This window comes from Monodon monoceros, unplaced genomic scaffold (assembly GCF_005190385.1).
Source record: "Monodon monoceros isolate NGI ecotype Baffin Bay Population unplaced genomic scaffold, NGI_Narwhal_1 Super_Scaffold_12, whole genome shotgun sequence".
Taxonomy (NCBI): Eukaryota; Metazoa; Chordata; class Mammalia; order Artiodactyla; family Monodontidae; genus Monodon; species Monodon monoceros.
Window position 1 is genome coordinate 83,278,936 of NW_021703768.1, and position 19,530 is coordinate 83,298,465.

Here is a 19,530-nt window from a genome sequence, read left to right on the forward strand (position 1 = left end):
CTCATCTGAGATAATTTGAAGAGAGAGGGACAAGAAGACTATTTCCAGTGATGTGGGCAGAGTTTAGGGAAATGAACAGGGTACAGCACAAAATTATGGGGTCAGCAGTACAGTAGCAAACTGTTATGACAAGCCTTAATGTCAAGTGGAACAGTGCGTAATAAATGGAAAAGGAAGCCTCAAAGGAGGCGTCATCTTCAGAATAGGAATACAGCCAATCTGGATACAACCCCTGCAGAAACTGGAAGGATAATACCCTAGCCTTAATTTGCCCCTGCCCTCTCATTTTCCAGTGCCTCTCATTGGCCAAATCCAACTGAAATCCAGAGTTCAAGGGATTATGTTGAGGCTCTCAATATAGCCTGCTGGGGAAGAAAAGAGACTAGAGAAGGTTTTAGAAAGGTGGAAGTGAATTTAGAGAGTCAAAAAAAATACATCCAACACATATTCTCTGATACTTTATCTGCCCACCCACCCTGCCCCTTCCAGCTACCAAAACTTCACTATGGCTAAGTAAGAACCCAGATGAGCTGGCAGGGGAGCTAGGAGGAGAGCTTCCACATACGATCTGTAGCAATAAATAACTATGGAAATAGTTGGCAAGTTGGCAATAAATAAGAGGAGCTAGTTGGCTTCTGTACCTCAGTTTTAATTAGTTCTACGTTTATATAAAACCAGAGTTTCAGAAATGGAGGGTGGACCTTTCTGTTTTCTTGCAGTGGTAGATTTTTATCTCCTTCATTAACTCCATCATCTTAATGAGAGAACTAAAAAAGGCAATAAGTCACTTATAGTACCACTTCCCAATACATAATTAAATATAACTTAAAAAATACATATTTAGGGACTTCCCTGGTAGCACAGTGTTTAAGAATCCACCCGCCAATGCAGGGGATACAGGTTCAAGCCCTGGTCCGGGAAGATCCCACATGCCTTGGTGCAACTAAGCCCGTGCGCCACAACTACTGACCCTGCGCTCTAGAGCTCGTGAGCCACAACTACCTAGAGCCTGTGCTCCGCAACAAGAGAAGCCAGTGCAATGAGAAGCTTGCGCACCACAACAAAGAGTAGCCCCCGCTCGCTGCAACTAGAGAAAGCCTGTGTGCAGCAACGAAGACCCAACGCAGCCAAAAATAAATAAATTAATTAATTTTTAAAAATACATACTTATATAGCAAAAAGAAGGAAATAGTAAAGACTAGAGAAGAAATAAATGAAACATAGAATGGAAAAACAATAGGGAAAATCAATTAAATTAAGAGTTGATTTTTTTTTAAAAATCAACAAAATTGACAAACCTTTAGACCAAGAAAAAGACTCAAATAACAAAAATCAGAAATGAAAGAGAAGATATTACAACTGATGTCACAGAAATAAGAAAGGATCATAAGAAACTACTATGAACAATTTTATGCCAACAAGTTGGATAACCTAGAATAAATGGAAAAATTTCTAGAGACATATAACCTATGAAGACTGAATCATGAAAAAATAAAATATCTAAACAGACACAGAACCAATAAGGAGAGCAAATCAGTAATCAAAAACCTCCCAACAGGGCTTCCCTGGTGGCGCAGTGGTTGAGAGTCCGCCTGCCGATGCAGGGGACACGGGTTCGTGCCCTGGTCCAGGAAGATCCCATATGCCGCAGAGCGGCTGGGCCTGTGAGCCATGGCCGCTGAGCCTGTGCGTCCGGAGCCTGTGCTCCTCAATGGGAGAGGCCACAACAGTGAGAGGCCCACATACCGCAAAAAAAAAAAAAAAAACCTCCCAACAAAGAAAATCCCAGGACCAAATGGCTTCACTGGAGAGTACCACCAAACACTTAAAGAAGAAGTAATAACAATCCTTCTCAAACTTTCCCAAAAAAATTAAGAGGTAAGAATACTTCCAAACTCATTCCATGAGGTCAGCATTACCCTGAAAACAAAATCAGACAAAGTACTACAAGGAAACTACACACTAATATCCCTGATGAATAATGATGCAAAAGTCATCAACAAAATACTAGCAAACCAAATTCAACAACATATTAAGAGAATCATACATCATAACCAAGTGAGATTTATTCTGGAATACAAGAATGGTTCAACATATGAAAATCAGTTAATGTGATTTACCCCATTAACAGAATGAAGGACAAAAGCACATGATCATCTCGATGCAGAAAAAGCATTCAACAAAATTTAGCACCCTTTCATTGTAAAAACACTCAACAAACTGATAATAGAAGGAAATTACCCAACATAATAACAGCCATATATGAAAAGCCCACTGCTAACACTGCACTCAATGGTGAAAAACTGAAAGCTCTCCCTCTAATATCTGGAACAAGGCAAAGACACCTACCTATTTTTAACACTTCTATTCAACATAGTACTGGATATTCTAGCCAGAACAATCAGGCAAGAGAAAGAAATAAAAGGCATCCATATTGGAAAGGAAGAGGTAAAATTACCTCTGTTTGCAGATGACATGATCTTCTATTTAGAAAATGCTAAAGACTCCAAAGAAAAAAACTGTTAGAACTAATAAATGAATTCAGCAAAGTTGCAGGATACAAAGTCAACACAAAAATCAAGTGTGTTTCTATACACTAACAATGAGCAGCATGCAAGGCAAAGACTTGTACACTGAAAACTTCAAAACATTGCTGAAGGAATTAAAGAAGATACAAATAAATGGAAAGACATACATGTTCATGGATTTGAAGACTCAATATTGTTAAAATACCCTTAATACCCAAAGTGGTCTACAGATTCAATGCAATCCCTATCAAAACCTCAACAGAATTTTTTGCAGAAATAGAAAAAAAAATCCTAAAATTTCATATGGAATTTCAAAAGATCCCAAATAGTCAAAACAATCCCAAGAAAGAAAAATAAAGACAGAGGCTTCACACTTCCTGGTTTCAAAATATATTACAAAGCTATAGTGATCAGAACAGTATGGTACTGATATAAAGACAGATATATAGAACAATGGAACAGAATAAAGATCCCAGAAATATATTCTCATAAATATGGACAAATAATCTTTTACAAGGATGAAAAGAATACACAACAGGGAAAGGATAATCTTTTCAATAAATGGTGCTGGAAAAACTGGATATTCATGTGCAAAAGAATGAAGTTGGACCCTTTCCTTATAATATATACAAAAATAACTCAAAATGGATTAAAGATCTAAACATAAAACCTGCAACAATAAAGCTCCCAGAAAACAACATACAAAGAAAGCTCCAAGACATTGGATTTGGCAATTATTTTTTGATATGACACCAAAAGCACAGGCAACAAAAAAAATTAGAAAAATGGGACTACGTCAAACTTAAAAACTGCACAGCAAAGGAAACAATCAACAGAGTGAACAGAAAAACTACAGAATGGGAGAAAATATTGGCAAACCATGTATCTGGAGTAGGGCTAATATCCAGAATATAGAAAGAACTGCCTCAACTCAACAAAAACAAAAATCTGATTTTAAAAATATGCAATGGACTTGAATAGATATTTCTTCAAAGAAGATATATGAATGGCCCACAAGTATGTGATAGGATGCTCAACATCACTAATCATCAGGGAAATGAAAATCAAAACCACAATGAGATATCACCTCATACATACCTATTAGGATGGCTGTTAAAAAAAAAACAATGTGGAAGTTCCTCAAAAAAATTAAAAACAGAAATACCATACCATCTAACAATTCTGGGTATATATCCCAAAAATATTGAAAATAGAGTCTCAAAGAGATATTTGCACACCTATGTTAATTGTAGCATTATTCACAATAGCCAAGAGGAGGTTGAAGTAACCTAAAGGTCAACTGACAGATGAATAGATAAAGAAAATGTGGTTTATACATACAATGAAATATTACTTAGCCTTAAAACAGAAGGAGATACTGTTATATGTTACAACATGGATGAACGTTGTAGACATTATGCTAAGTGAAATAAGCCAGTCATAAAAAGACAATTACTTCATGATTCCACTTATATGAGGTGTCTAAAATAGTCAAACTCTTAGAAACAAAAAGTAGAAGAATCACTGCCAGGGCTTGGGGGTAAGGGAGAAATGGCAAGTTGTTGTATAATGGATATAGAGTTTCAGTTTTGCAAGACAAAAAAATTCTAGAGATACGTTACACAACAATATGCATATAGTTAACATTACTATATTATACACTTAAAAATGGTTAGGATGGTAAATTTTACACTATGTGTTTTATACCTCAATTAAAAAAAAACTATATGTGGAAATAGTAGTATGGTTGTCATTATAAGTTGTTTTTTGAATTATATTTCAAACAGCAAAGATAAAATGTGTATTTTAGATATATTTATATGTATACATATGTGCATATCAGTCACATTTACATATTTTTAAAATAGTAATTACAAATTATATATTTATAAGCTACAGTATCTATCCAATAAATATTTTATACAATGTAAAACAGAAAAAAAAGAGAAAAAAAAACCCCAGCCTACCTTGTCTCAAAAGTACTGTTCACAGAGGCCTTAATCAAGGGTGCTCCTATTGCATACCCCAAAGCATATCCGAGTATTCCTGCAGCTTCCACAAGGCCTATAAAATGGATAACTGAACATCAAACAACTACATAACCCAACTTTGTTGCAAAAAGATAAAAATTATCTCACTGCAATGAATTATTTCTGAAAGCTTCATGGACTATTCTATTAGTCTCCAAAGAAACAGAACCAATAGGATATTGAGGGAGAAACAGAGAGACAGAAACAGAGAGACAGAGAGTCAGAGAGCGAGGCAGAGACTTTAAGGAAGTGGTTCATGAAATTGTAGGGCTGGCAAATCCAAATTTGTAGGGCAGGCTGGCAGGCTGGAAATCCAGGTAAGAGTTAATGTTATAGTCTTGAGTCCATAATTAAATCTACAGGGCACGCCAGCAGCATGGGAAAACTCAGGCAGAGTTTCTACACTGTAGTCTGGAGACAGAATTGCTTCTTCTTTGGGAAACCTCAGTCTGTTCTGAAAGGCTTTAACTGATTAGAAGAGGCTCACGCATATTATGAAGGGTAATCTGCTTGACTCAAAGTCTACTGATTGTAAATATTAGTCACATCTAAAAATTATCACAGAAACATCTAGACTGGTGTTTGACCAAACAACTGGTTGCCATAACCTAGCCAAGGTGACACATAAAATTTATCATCATACATATTATTCAATGCACATATTAGAAAAACTCAGATAATTTTGTAATTCACTATACCTTATTTAATCTATATATTAATGTAATATAAATAAATATACATATATTTAATACAAATTCAACGGGTCTTATTTCAATTTAATTTGTGGTACTAAAGCAAGATGATACTTTAACATAAACATCACCTTTGCATCCTTCACTTTAGCTGCCAGGGTGGCAGGAGGTAGCAATAAAGTAAGCTACTCTCTGTAGTGTATACATGTGTTTTAACTGCTATTCAATGAATCAAAAGTAAAACAAACAGATTTGTTGCCACCATCAGCCAACGGTAATGAATGGCTACAATTTTTTTTTTCTAAAAACAAACATAAATATGAATATTATCTATTTTAGTTCATTGATATGACTTTCCTTACCTCTGGTGGAAAAATTATTATTTTGGTGAAAAATGTTACTTTCTGTTAAGTCACCTTCACAATAAGTATGTAAAAACAACTTTAAATTTTTTTCCAAAAATGATAGATAACCCTGTATAAGTAGATGATCTACCAGGACCAGAAGCTATTACAATATAGAGAGGTACAGATTACTGTACCCCAGGGCTACTTATTGTGCAGTACACTAGCATGAAATATTATAAATAGAGGATACTACACTGTAGCTAATTAAATAGCACATCACTCCTCTCCTTGATAGGATGAATCAGATTATGTTTTCATTAACTTCAAAATATCAAAGCTGGGCTTCCCTGGTGGCACAGTGATTGAGAGTCCGCCTGCCGATGCAGGGGACACGGGTTCGTGTCCCGGTCCAGGAGGATCCCACGTGCCGCTGAGCGGCTGGGCCCGTGAGCCATTGCCGCTGAGCCTGCGCGTCCGGAGCCTGTGCTCCGCAATGGGAGAGGCCACAGCAGTGAGAGGCCCGCATACCGCAAAAAAAAAAAAAAAAAAAAAAAAAATCAAAGCTCCCCAAAACGATTGTGTTAATGTACGTAAAGAGCTTAGTAATGATTATTTCAGCACCACACTGAATCTTGCTCTAAGCAAGCATAAACAATGTTTCTATTCCCTTATGGACATTATGGCAGCAACATCCCACTATATCCTTGATATTAGCCAAAAGGCCGAGAAGTGATACCCCACTGTATCCTTAAAGTTAAAACATACAACTACTTGAGCAATTTAATCTGGTAATTTGAGATTTTTTTTCCCAGTGAAATGAACTGCAGCCTAAATAGGCTGATAGGATGAAAATATATAAAAATCATATTAGAAGGGGAAATAACTTGCCTAGATAAATACCAGCTGAGTGTGTGGCAACGCTGTTATAAATAAAGGTTATTCCAAGGACATAAAGAGGTATAGCTGCTATTCCCTGCACACTCTGCCCAAGGATGAAGAACGTCATATATTTTGATTGGAATGATAATGAAGCTTTCTTGCAAGCTTTGACCATCTTCATTTCTTGGCAAGTATCTTTTGAAAAGATAATTATATTTTTGTAAAATGAGTCAAAAGTTAAACATACAACAAATACGCAGTATCTTCTATGAAATGTTTTACCTTTTATAAGCTATTTCCACCATTATGCTTTTATTTTAGTTAACACTCATGTATATTGAATGTAGTAGTTCTATAATCAATCAAGTTCTCAGAAAAAAAGCAACGATAAAAGAAAATTTGTGGGAATACTGGAAAATATGCACATATTATAAACCCAATATAAATGTGTATGCATAATTATATGTATATATATACTTATGTGTGCATAAGTATATACATACATATATGTATATATGTATATACACACACATACACACATATTCCTCTTAAATTTGACATCTGGTACCCCTGAGTTTTGACCCCAGGGTAAAAGTATTTCTAATGTCCTAAATTATCTGAATTACTAAAGATTACCTTCTGAGTTTAGTTCTAGATCCACTTCTTCAGCAATCTTCACATTAACTTCGTGTTACTAAATAGTTTCCCATTTTAGACCCACTAACTTCTAGAATACAGGTGCATAAAGACAAGGCATTATACAATAAAATTTTCTCTCTGTTGGTCATTATATGGTAATGTACTAGATTTTAAACTCCTTTAGGTGACAGTGTATTTCTTATGCTTTTTCAAATTTACATGGTTGTAAATCAATAGTAAATAAATGTTTGTTGGAATTACATTTGTCATTAGATTGGTAGATCCAGGTAATGCTAATTAGATCATTCTGACTGTGTCTATTTTGATTGGAATTTAACAAATGCTCTTAAAATATTAGTGGAAAACTGGTAATAGTATAGACTGCAAAATAATACACAAATGGAAATTTTCAGGTGGTTCAGTATCCACAGAGAATGAAACTTGATCCCACGTCAAATGGGAGGAGGTCTCTAGAATTGTGATCCAAAATACTGATTCAATTTTACATAGACATGTTAACTTGTGGTGATATCAGTATCAATCTGATATTTCCAACACCCTAGCTTCTTAGTTCCTTGAACTCCTCTCCGTTCATGTACTTGTGTTCCACTTACCCTAGTTACTCATTTTAAACTTTCGGAAACAATAACTACAAGCCTTCCTTAATTGTAAGCATCCTACACTCAAACTCTCTCTATTTTTCCAGATCACTCCTTCTAGCAACCCAGCTGCTACAATCCTTAAAACTCACCAAGATCTATAATCAATCCATTGATCCTGCTCCTTTTCATGATCTCAATGTCCCCTTCATCTCCTTACTTCTCTCATTATCATCTTAACACTTTTAAATCCTTTGTTCTCTTTCATATCATGCAATCCCTTAGTAAAACTTCAGCCCTGGTCAAATTAAACTCTTCTCCCTACTCTACACCTACGCTTTCAAAGTTGAATGAGGCTGGAGGGAAACACACAATGATGCAAATCTCACTTTGAATGCATGATTATTAAACTCAGGTAGGTCCTTCACCCTCCTGATAGTCAAGTATGTCCCTAATCTACTACTCTTGTCTCCTTCTAGAAAAAAAAACATTCAACTTGTTTCCCTTCTCCTAAGGATCATGGTCCTGAGATTCCTGCTGCCCAACATTTGAAAACAAATGTCTTCTACCAGTAGGATAAAACTAATCTTTTAGTGCCCTTCTTGAAATTATAGTCCAAACAAGGGATTTTTTAAAGTGAAGAAGGGCACTCGGATCTTGGACTCTCAGCCTTCAGAGCAGTGAGAAATAAATTTCTGTTTTTTAAACCAACCAGTCTATGATATTTTTGTTATAGCAGCCCAAACTAACTAAGACACGAGGAAAATCAAAAATCTTTGTTGTGAATTATAGAAGGGAACTGAAAAAAAAAATCAGGGGAATGGATCCATTTGAAAGTATAACTGAGGTTGAAAGTAACAAATTCATTGTGGGACTAAGCTGTCCTCTTGTGTGATTTTTCTCTAAAACACTCATCAGCAGCCCAGATATAGATATAAAAGAAAGGTATATGGTTGGATCAAAAGTTTTCCAGACCAGGAACAAGAAAGGACAATGGGACAGAGAGCTTAGTATAATGATTAGAGTATGTCTGAAATATTCTAACATGTCATATTAAGGAACATAAAATAAGCTACAAATGAAAGAAAATAACAACAAGGAGAATCTGATAAAGGGAGAAAGTAGATGTCAATACACTAAAGGTTCCAATGAAAGGAAAGAACTGATGTTTCTGTTATATGAGTGAGTTAGAAGAATTAGTGGATATAATCAGACAGTGAGATAACAGATATTTAGTAAGTTCTTAGTAACGTGACACTGCACCGCAACCATGGATATGTCGGGTGTTCAATTATATGCAGAGATCTAGAAACTAAAGATCAGAGTGTGATACAACTGTTTGCATGAACTAGAGGAGAAAATTAGTTTTAACTTCTCAAGGATTTGGTTTACTATCATTTCTACATGTTAGTTGACACATAGGGACTGAAGACCAATTTGTCATTAGTACAGAAAACTGAGATGGGGTAGAGGGGGCAGAGAAAGGGAGTGTAAGGTGGTGATAAATGGACTGCTCCAAGGTTCAGGCCAGTCATACAGGAAGATGGGTATGGCAGGTAACTGGGGAAAATAGAGAATAGAATAGGAGAGATATTCAGAAAAGAATAAGAGAAGGACCCCCCCAAAAAAAAGGATGAAAGAAAAAAATACAGAAATTAAAAATATATACATACATAAACTGAAGTATGTACATAGAGTAGAAAATTAGTTATGTAAGAACTAAACTTTTCAACAAAATGAGTGAAATATCTGCATAGATGTGTGTATGAAATAAGCACTTCTACCTGCAAAGACCATTTATTTACTCTATTTCTGCTTCTCTAACAACAAGCAGAGGGTTACCCAGTAAATACACTGAATGGTTGTTATTAGATAAATTACACGTTCCTAATCACAAGCAGAAAATAAAATATCTAGAATCTAGATACTATAAAGAAAACACAAAGGAAGAAAGACTGTACTATTTCTACTCTCATTACTCTAGAGTACTCATCAAGCAGCATTTTTAATGTCTCAAGCAGTGCTTCCTAACTTTTCACCCTTTCTCACCAGATAAGGGTTAAGGGAAGAATAGGAGTAAAGTGTTATCCATTCCTTTCTTCCCATAAGTCATCTTCTAATTCAATTAGCTGTCCATTATACAAATATAATAAATATATTACAAATATATTCTATAAATTAATAAATGTATTTATTCTACATATAGTCTACAAATATAATAAACATAAATATATGTGAATATTATAGATTTCATAAATTATATGATATATATCATATACATATCAGTATATTATTTATAATATGAATTACATAGTATATATAGCTAAATATCTTATATAAATTATATTTAATATGAACTATTTTTACTTACATTGTAAACACACAGCATAAACACACATCACACTTTTAAACATCATAAAAATGTATATACACACATACACACATATAGAGACATCCTCATGCCTTTTCCATCATTTCTTGCTAAAGTCCAGTTTAAAGTTTCCAGAACTGTTAAATGCATTCCAACACTTTTATAAGCCTATGCATAACAAGAAAGTCCCTGACACAAAAGTGTCAGAAATAGTGCTATGGACTTCAAATAGCCTTTTTATCTACTGGGAGTAGCAAAAAATTGTGGAATAAATCAAAAAAAAACAATGAAGAAAGCAAAGAAGCCTCCAATCTTTCCAGATTCGAAGTCCTGTGTCAAAGGGCAGCACCCATTTTGAAATGGCAGAAGTAGTTAGAAAAGTTCTGACTTTTTGTGTGTGTCTGTGTAAGTTTGGTTATCTTTGCCTTTGTACTTGTGTATATGTGTGCTAAGGTCAAAATAAAGGGATCAATTTAAGTATACTGTGGAAGACATAAGTCAAAAGATTTATAATATATATGAAAATTGATAAAAGAAAACCAATTTCACAAAATAATTATCCCAAATATCATCCAAAATATTCTTTCATCTTACTAGGCCCATCTCTTAGATGAAAGGGTATATGATCATGAGAAGATGGGAGAATGACACACATGTTACCAGGGAGCTACCATTAGTTAGCTTAATAAACTTGATCATATAAGTAGATACAGATGAATGAATGTACATACACATAAATATCACAGTCTATTTTAAGTTCCTAGAGCCAATGGCTTAAATGAATAATGATTTGATGTATGATAGTATCTTTTAAAATCTTACCTTCAGTTTCTACCGTGATTTTATAATTTCCGCCACTAAAGTATGGAAAAGCAAATAAAAGTGATCCAGATCCTACTAAAAAGGAGGAAACTGTAATCCATCCTAGTATGTTTCCTTTCCCTCCATAATATGCTATAAACACTACTACCAGGCAAGATGAAATATCATAGGTCAATGACAGCACTAAATTCTCAGTGGTTTTCAGATGATTCTCCTTCTGAAAATCGTCAGTGCTCAGATCTACAAGACCAAACACAATACCTAAAATGTAAAAAGAAAAAAAGAAAGCAATAATATGCATTAAATTATCTTTATAAAGACAAAATAGATCATCATTATAATCACTGAAAAACAAAACAATTTGCAATGACTTAAGTTTATTTTACATTACTCTGAATGTTTAAGATCTATAAATACGTAATAGTTCCTTTTCTAAAACACTAATAGGTCTTAACCGCTATGAAATATTTGCTAATTGAATTTTTGTAACTATTTTTAAACTATATTTATGAGTAATATACTGAAGAATATGCTCTTTTTAATCATCTCAGTACTGATCTTTATTTTAATGTATTATGTTTCAATTATTAAAAAATGAATAAATAACAATCTAATGAATATTTGCTTATCTCCCATCTAGAATAGGAAATAAAACATTAACAAAATAGTTGAAACCCAACATGCACTCCCTAAACACATTCTTCTCTCTCACTCTATAACCCATATCCAATATTTGGAGTTTACCATTTCTGAGCCGTTTTAACACTTTTTTGACAATGTATATATACATCCTTTAACAATATAGAGTATCATTTGTCATGTTCTTGAACAGTAAGTAAATGGTATCATATATGTGTATTTCTATAACTAAGCATCCAACTGGGAAAAATAAACATACTAAATATTTGAAACAGAAAGAAATTGATATCGGTGTTGGTTACAAAAGTAATACATTTGTTGGAGTGAAAAGAAAAAATAGTTACTAATCAAAGCTCATGATAGGGCTTCCCTGGTGGCGCAGTGGGTGAGAGTCCGCCTGCCGATGCAGGGGACACGGGTTCGTGCCCCAGTCCGGGAGGATCCCACATGCCGCGGAGTGGCTGGGCCCGTGAGCCATGGCCGCTGAACCTGCGCGTCCGGAGCCTGTGCTCCACAACGGGAGAGGCCACAGCAGTGAGAGGCCCGCGTACCAAAAACAAACACACCAAAACTCATGATATAAATGCCACTAAAGTTGCTGGAGTAGTGACAGCTACTGCTGCTGCTACTGCTGTTGGAACTGCAATCACTACCTCTTTGTAGGAAGCCAGGACCCACACACCTATTAATGCTATGAAATTTAGCTACCTCATAGTCACCTGCTGTTTCTGCTGCTCTTGCAGCTGCTTGAGCCAGTGCCCATGAACACTGTACTGCTGCATCATCCACTGTTGTTGCTGATGGAGTTTTATTTATTCCTACCTATAAATCCAGGAGCCTTCACTTACCCAGTATTGCTGCTGCTGCCAAAATCATCACCAGAATAGAGAGAGAAAAGAGAGGCTTCCCATTGCCCCTTTTTCAAATGTACTGCCACAGCCTCTTACTGGCAACACCTAAGTGGAAGCCAGCTGGCAAGGAAGCCTGGTAAATGTAGTTTACAGGCTGCCAGTCCCCTTGGAAATAGGGGTGAGTCCAGAATGGCAACAATGGAGTGCATGGCCAACAAATAACTTGAAGAGTTCACCCTCTGGACTACTTAGGACACATTTTCACCCTTCTTCCCATATTTAAACTTCCATACCAAATTAATAGCAACATAATCATGCTTCTGCCAAACATGTTGCGATTATCATTCTTACAAACAAAGATGTTCACACTTTTTCCCCAAAAATGGAGACACATAGTCCAATCAGTCACCATATCCATTTCAAGGTAATTTTAACCCTTCTTCTAGTTGAATCACAAACCTGAATGGGTTTTCTTTAACATAAAAATTAAATTGTAAGGTATAAATGGTATAAGTAAATAAATAATTAAGCAAAGATGTAGGCCTAACTAAATCTGTGAGGGAACTGTATTGCAGAAGAAATGATAATCAGACCCAGAACCACAGCAGTTTAACAGACCAAAACCAGCAAGAAACAAGATATAGAAACTTTGCTGCACCTAAAAACACTTTCTTCAACTCTCATTTTTTTTTAACATCTTTATTGGAGTATAATTGCTTTACAATGGTGTGTTAGTTTCTGCTTTATAACAAAGTGAATCAGTTACACATATACATATGTTCCCATATCTCTTCCCTCTTGCGTCTCCCTCCCTCCCACCCTCCCTATCCCACCCCTCTAGGTGGTCACAAAGCACCAAGCTGATCTCCCTGTGCTATGCGGCTGCTTCCCACTAGCTATCTATTTTACGTCTGGTAGTATATATATATGTCCATGCCACTCTCTCACTTTGTCAACTCTCATTTTAAATGTGGCCAAGGAGGATACTGGCCAAGGCAAAGAATGTCCTGTCAGTAACTGTGTCCGTCTCTGGGGTTGGGGTATTAATTCCTCTTCCAATTTAGGAATATTCCGTAGAGACAAATTTGTAAAGTTATCTTCCACAATTCTCTTCTATAAAATAGTAAGGGAAAGAGGAAGAGAAAAAAATTAAAAATTGAAATACATACACACACAAATGTATATATGTTTGTGTGTGCGTACACTTAAAACAAGAGAAAAATGCATAGTTGCTACAGTTTTTATGTCTCTAAATGGTTATTAGACTACAGTTGATATTTATAACTTCCTCCTTCCAAAATTCACCCTCTCTTGTTCCTCTTGATTTCAGATAACATATATAGGTTACTATCATAAAGCATATGCCTCACTCTACAGGACAGTACCCAAACTTTTGATTGCTGTCTCCTAGCTGAAGCCTTATCTGAGTCTTCAATAGGACATTAAAATTATCTACAACGCCAAGAGTTTCTGGTTATTGAACTCTGTAGTAAGACCAGTGAATTCCATGAACATGAACTTCCTGATGTACTTTTGCTGTAAAACGAGTTCCTTCATTAAAAGCAATGTGATACTACATAAGATGATTATGATGGTGTATGAGGCATTTATTAAGTCCAATTATAGTTGTTCTGGCAGAACTGTGGTGATAAAAGAAGAACCCAGATCTAAAATAAATATCTATTTCAGTGATGAGAAATTATTGCCCACTCTATAGTAGAAGCAGATAACATAATCAACCTGTTTCCAGGTAGCTGGTTGGTTTCACTAGGGAATGGAGTTATTTCCTGGATTGTGTTGAATTTTCCTGGTGGCAATTCAGGCACTCCGAAATGCAATAGCCAGATCAGCTCTGGTGAAGATAAAGCCTTGCATTCAGCTCTCATATAAACTCTTATCTTTGATGTGATTGTCACTATAAATACGAGCCCACTGAACAAGACATACAATGGCAGAGGAAAGAGGCTGATTAATATTCACAGGATAGTTGTCTATCTACTTCATTACTGAGAGCTTCCTCTGCAATGGATTTCTTTTGGTGAACATTCACATAGGATAACTTTGCCCATTCAGAGACACATATCACTTACCCAACCCTTTCCTAGTCACCAAATGGTCAAACCATTAGTCAAAGGCAGCCTGGTATCTAGGCAATACAGACAATCAGATGTACTCTCCAATGTTTTGCCCACTGGAAGTACTTCCTTTTTTCTCTGTTTTTCAGGGCTATGATGCTTCCTATAGCATTATACTACAGCAGACTTTCGTCTTCAGAAACCACAGGTTCACCAAAGGTTATGTTTTTTCTTAGTAGTGGGTGGTAGAAATGAAAAACTTGTCCTTCGTTTGAGAAGAGGTAGCCCTGCACACTCCATACCAATTGGTCCCTAGAGACATCACTGAAGTGGCAGGCAAATTTTGGGTATATAAGATATTATCTCCCAGGACAGATTTTATGTTAGTCATTCTGGGAAGGCTGGAATCTGATTCTAGCTATGAGTCTAGTAGCAATAAGGGATGGTAGGGTGGGTCATGAGGGCAATCAGCATTCCCTTAACTCAGGTGAAGTAAATTCAGGGTCTCCAAGCAAGGAATTGTTTCTTTTTGAGACATAGCAGGAATAGTTGGTCCTACTGGGAAAGGAGGTTCAGGATTTCAGAGTTTACAGTTGTCGGATTCACAGAATTCCACCCAAATGCCTTTGTCCCAATTCTCAGGGTTCCACTCTTCTCCAATCAATGCCCCAATTCTCACATAAGTGATCTCATAAATTTATGAATTCAACTTATGTTGTAATTCTGAAAGTGTGAATACGGGTTGGTACTGTTCCAAATATGCAGTATGTGCCTAAAAGTGGTAAGATTCTCACAGAACCATCAGAAAAGCTCACGCATTTCTAATCATGCCCTAAACTTCTCATTTTCTTTCTGTGAATTTTTCAGTGCAGTGAGAAGCAATCAACCCCAAAATCTCTGTAGTCAAAACTTCCACCATAGGACTCAATTGCAGAAGCTCTTTGTCTCCCAAAGTCTTGCCTCTAGTAACAACTTTATCCCAGGCAACATTTTAAATAACTCTTTTAAGTAACTACATGCCACTGACTTCCAGTGTACCATTTTCCACAGGCACAAATATTGCTTTTTTCATTGCTTTCAAGCCCAGTCAGGTCAGATAACCAATTCCAGATTCCCATCTTTAAGGGTTGTTTTGTTTGTATTTTTCCTGGTTCAATGCCTGGTATGGAGTACTACATAAAAAATCATATAATTTTTGTAATTTATAAACCAACTAGTTTTATTACATTAGTGAAGCTAATAATTTAGTCAAAAACTTTTAAAATATCTTTATACTATGTATCATGATATTTTCAAAATAAAGGAATATTATTCTCGTTACACACTCAGATACTTTAACCAATTTTTTAGCCATACTTACCTCTAATAAAATGTTAATTCATATTTTTTCTGAAGAATATATTTTAATATGATCTTATCTCTAATTGTTCTTATAAAATTAATTGTAGGGGCTTCCTTGGTGGCGCAGTGGTTGGGAGTCCCCCTGCCGATGGAGGGGACACGGGTTCATGCCCCGGTCCGGGAGGATCCCACATGCCATGGAGTGGCTGGGCCCGTGAGCCATGGCCGCTGAGCCTGCGCATCTGGAGCCTGTGCTCCGCAACGGGAGAGGCCACAACAGTGAGAGGCCCGCGTACCGCAAAAAAAAAAAAAAAATTAATTGTAATTCAGAATTGCTTTTTATAGTTTTGCAGTAAAGAGTTAACTCAAGCCTGGGTTGCTCAAAAAAAGGCCTGTCTTCAAGACTGGTCTTTGGTTGGCTCCTGGGAGATGACTCTGAGCCCTTGGAATATTCTACCATATAAGAGTGCTTTTATATGCTGGAGGCCTTGAGCCACACAGTCCCATTTTGGTCAGACAGTTTATGTTAACAACATAATTTATGGTGAATGCCTTTTTTGTTGGGTGTGAGGGATGGAGTAATAGAATCTGAGTAGCTGAGGTCAGTCACACAGATGCTGCATGCCTAGAGGACTGACACCCCCTCAAAAACAAAAACAAAAGCAAAAATCCTGGACACCAAGGCTCACATACTCTTCCTTGGCTGGCAACTCTTTGCATATGTGTTATCACACGTTGTTGCTGGGAGTATAAAGCATATCCCTAGTATTAATTCCACTGGAAAAGGACACGTGGAAGCCTAGCCTGGTTTTTTCTGGACTTTGTCTCATGTGCCTTTTCCCTTTGTTAATTTCAATCTGTATCCTTTCACTATAATAAATCATGAGTATAACATCTTTCTCTGAGTCCTTCTAGTGAATCATTTAGCCTGACTGAGGTCTTAGACATCTCCAATATAATAGTTAATAAATTTGAAGTTCATAAAGCCTCCAAATGATTCTTTACTACAGATCATATTTTCATTGAAAAAACACTCTTTATAAGTGTGCAAGTATCCCATAAGCTCAAAGAAAACACTGCTAAATAATGTCTTCAGTTATATTTTTGTAATGAAATATTTCAGACAAAATACTCAATTCAGAGAATCTTTCTTTGACAAATACTTTACAAGACAAATCTCTTTAAATAGGTTGTCTCTATGATTATTTTGAATGTTTCACCAAATTTAAGTGCCCAAAGCCACAGGCCTCCTTAATTTCAATTCAATATATGAAAATGAATCATTGTAATTCACTAAATTAATATAATAAAAAATAAAAGCCACACGAACATCAAAATGCAGAAAAAGCATTTGACAAAATCTAACCCCCTTTCATAATAAAAACACTCAATGAACTAGGAATAAAAGGCAACTTCTTCAAATCACTGAAGTACATATATGGAAAACCTAGAGCACACTTAAAAATTAAACTGTAGAGGTACCGTATGACTGAGCAATTTCACTCCTAGGTATAAATCCAGAGAAATGAAAATATATTCCACACAAATACTTACACACAGTTCAGTTCCACATGTAAAGAGCTTAGAAGTTACCACTATGTCCTAATAAGTAACAAACTGAACAGACTGAAAAATTAACACTCTTCTTGAATACATAAGAGAGGGGAAGACAGGGCAAATTTGACAAGATTTTGAATTCAACTGTCATTATAATTCATCAATACATACATTTACATTTTGTGTTTGATTTCCAGAAATATCTGTTCTGTGGTTAAAAGAAATGAGAGCTTACTTCAGGGCTTTGATGGGAGCCCTTGAATTCTCAGACTATAACTTGAGCTGAGAGTTAACAAACCTAAGTTTGTCATTTTCTCTTCATAAGTGCTTAAGGGCATTCAAAAGATTCCATCCATCACCAGAGTCCTTATAGTCATCATTACTACCATAAGGTAAATTAAGCATCCACTCGGCTTTCAAGGTACATGCTTCATTTGGCATTTCATCCCAATCAAGCATAGGTGATAGCTTGATTAATTATGATACCACTACATGCCAAGAACTACTACCCATCTTCCACTGGCAAAGAGCTCAGCACTTCACTCAAGATTAAAGGCATAACAAAACCAATCCTAAAATTACAACTTTATGAGTATATCTTCTGGGACTACTCCTGATACCAATTCCATAACAGTCTGAATCCAATCAGAAGAGAGAAACCACACAGTAATTTAAACAAGAAAAGTTTAGTATAAAGAATTATTAACTATAACAGGAGATTCGTGTAACAAGGCATTAGCTAGTTAGATGTAAACAGAATGCTAAAGAATATAGAAATAGCCCATATAAGGAACAACCACTCCCCCAGGGCTGAAAGGGAGCACTGAAGGGCTAAAATTCAGACCTTGTTGAAGAGAGCATAGCCATGGCTTATTGAATGACCAAGAAGTCACTGTGGTGCCATGCTAACAAAACTGGCAGGAAATCTATACTCTAAAACTTTGTGGTAGTTCTTCTTCTATGTGCTGGGGAAAGCTCTTCATGGGGAATGCCAAAGGAAGCTGCCAGCCACTGAGTGCTTCTGGATACCATGCACTACAGCAGAGTGATACTGGAGAAGATGCAAGCACTGCAACAGCCTGATGATGGAGAAACCTGTATACACTGCAGGAGCTTGCCAAGCAAACACACTGGAACCAAGAAGTAAAATTTCCTGTGTAATGGCTCTCCAGTACCTTCTACTGATAAAATTTAACATTGTGACAGCTAGTAAAGAAAAATATTTAAAGGGCCCAGGTCCATTTTCACAGAGCAGGCAAAAAGGATGAGTTTGGAGCTGAGAGGCAAAAAGCTGATACTAATATTGATATAGAGAGGCAATAAATCGACAAACTAATTCTGAAAGAGTTTGTGTAGGCACCCAATCATACATAAACTCTTTCAGAAAAAAGAAGAGAAAGGAACACAGCCAAATTAATTTAATAAGGCCAGTATAACCTGATACTAAAGACAGACAAAAACATTCCAAGAAAACCACAGACCAATACTCTCATTAAAAAAAATTCTTAGCAAAATTTTGGCAAATTGAATCCAGCAATCTATAAAAAAAGATAATAGGCCAGCAATAAGGGTTTATCCCAGGAATGCAAGGTTGGTTAAACATCCAAAAATCAAAAAACACAATATATAATGTTAATAGAATAAATAAGAAAAATCATATCATGGTCTCAGTGGATACAGGAAAAGAAACACTTGATAAAATTCAACACCATTGATGACAAAAATTCCCAACCAACTAAGAATAAAAGGGAACATCTACAAACTGGTAAAGAGTATCCACAAAAACCCTGCAGTTAACATACTTAATTGTGAAAGGCTAAATGATTTCTACCTAAAATCAGGAAAAATAAATGAATATCTCTTTTCAGAACTCCTATTCAACATTGTACTGGAGGTCCTAGGCAGTGCAAGAAAGCAAGAAAAAGAAATAAAAAGCATACAGACTGGGAAGAAAGAAGTAAAACCATCCTGATTCACAGCTGACATGATTACGTAGTTAAAAATCCTAAGGAATCTGCCAAAAGCCTCCTAAAACTAATAAATTAATTCAGCAAACTTGCAGGAGAGAAGATCTAAATAGATACACCATGGTCAGGCATCAGAACACTCAGTATTGTTAAGATGTCAATTTTCTGTAGAGGATGGACTTGAGGACACAGG

At 35.9% G+C, this 19,530-nt stretch overlaps 1 protein-coding gene across 1 annotated transcript in view; it reads right to left on the reverse strand.

Annotated features, from left to right (window-relative positions):
• Positions 1–19,530, reverse strand: part of SLCO6A1 (solute carrier organic anion transporter family member 6A1) — a 127,410-nt gene that overhangs the window by 104,321 nt on the left and 3,559 nt on the right. Inside the window, exons 2-4 of the mRNA XM_029216806.1 lie at positions 10,908–11,168; positions 6,486–6,671; positions 4,496–4,592 (exon numbers count right to left, since the gene is read on the reverse strand). Of these exons, the coding sequence (XP_029072639.1) occupies positions 4,496–4,592; positions 6,486–6,671; positions 10,908–11,168 (544 nt within the window). The remainder of the gene's footprint in view (positions 1–4,495; positions 4,593–6,485; positions 6,672–10,907; positions 11,169–19,530) is intronic.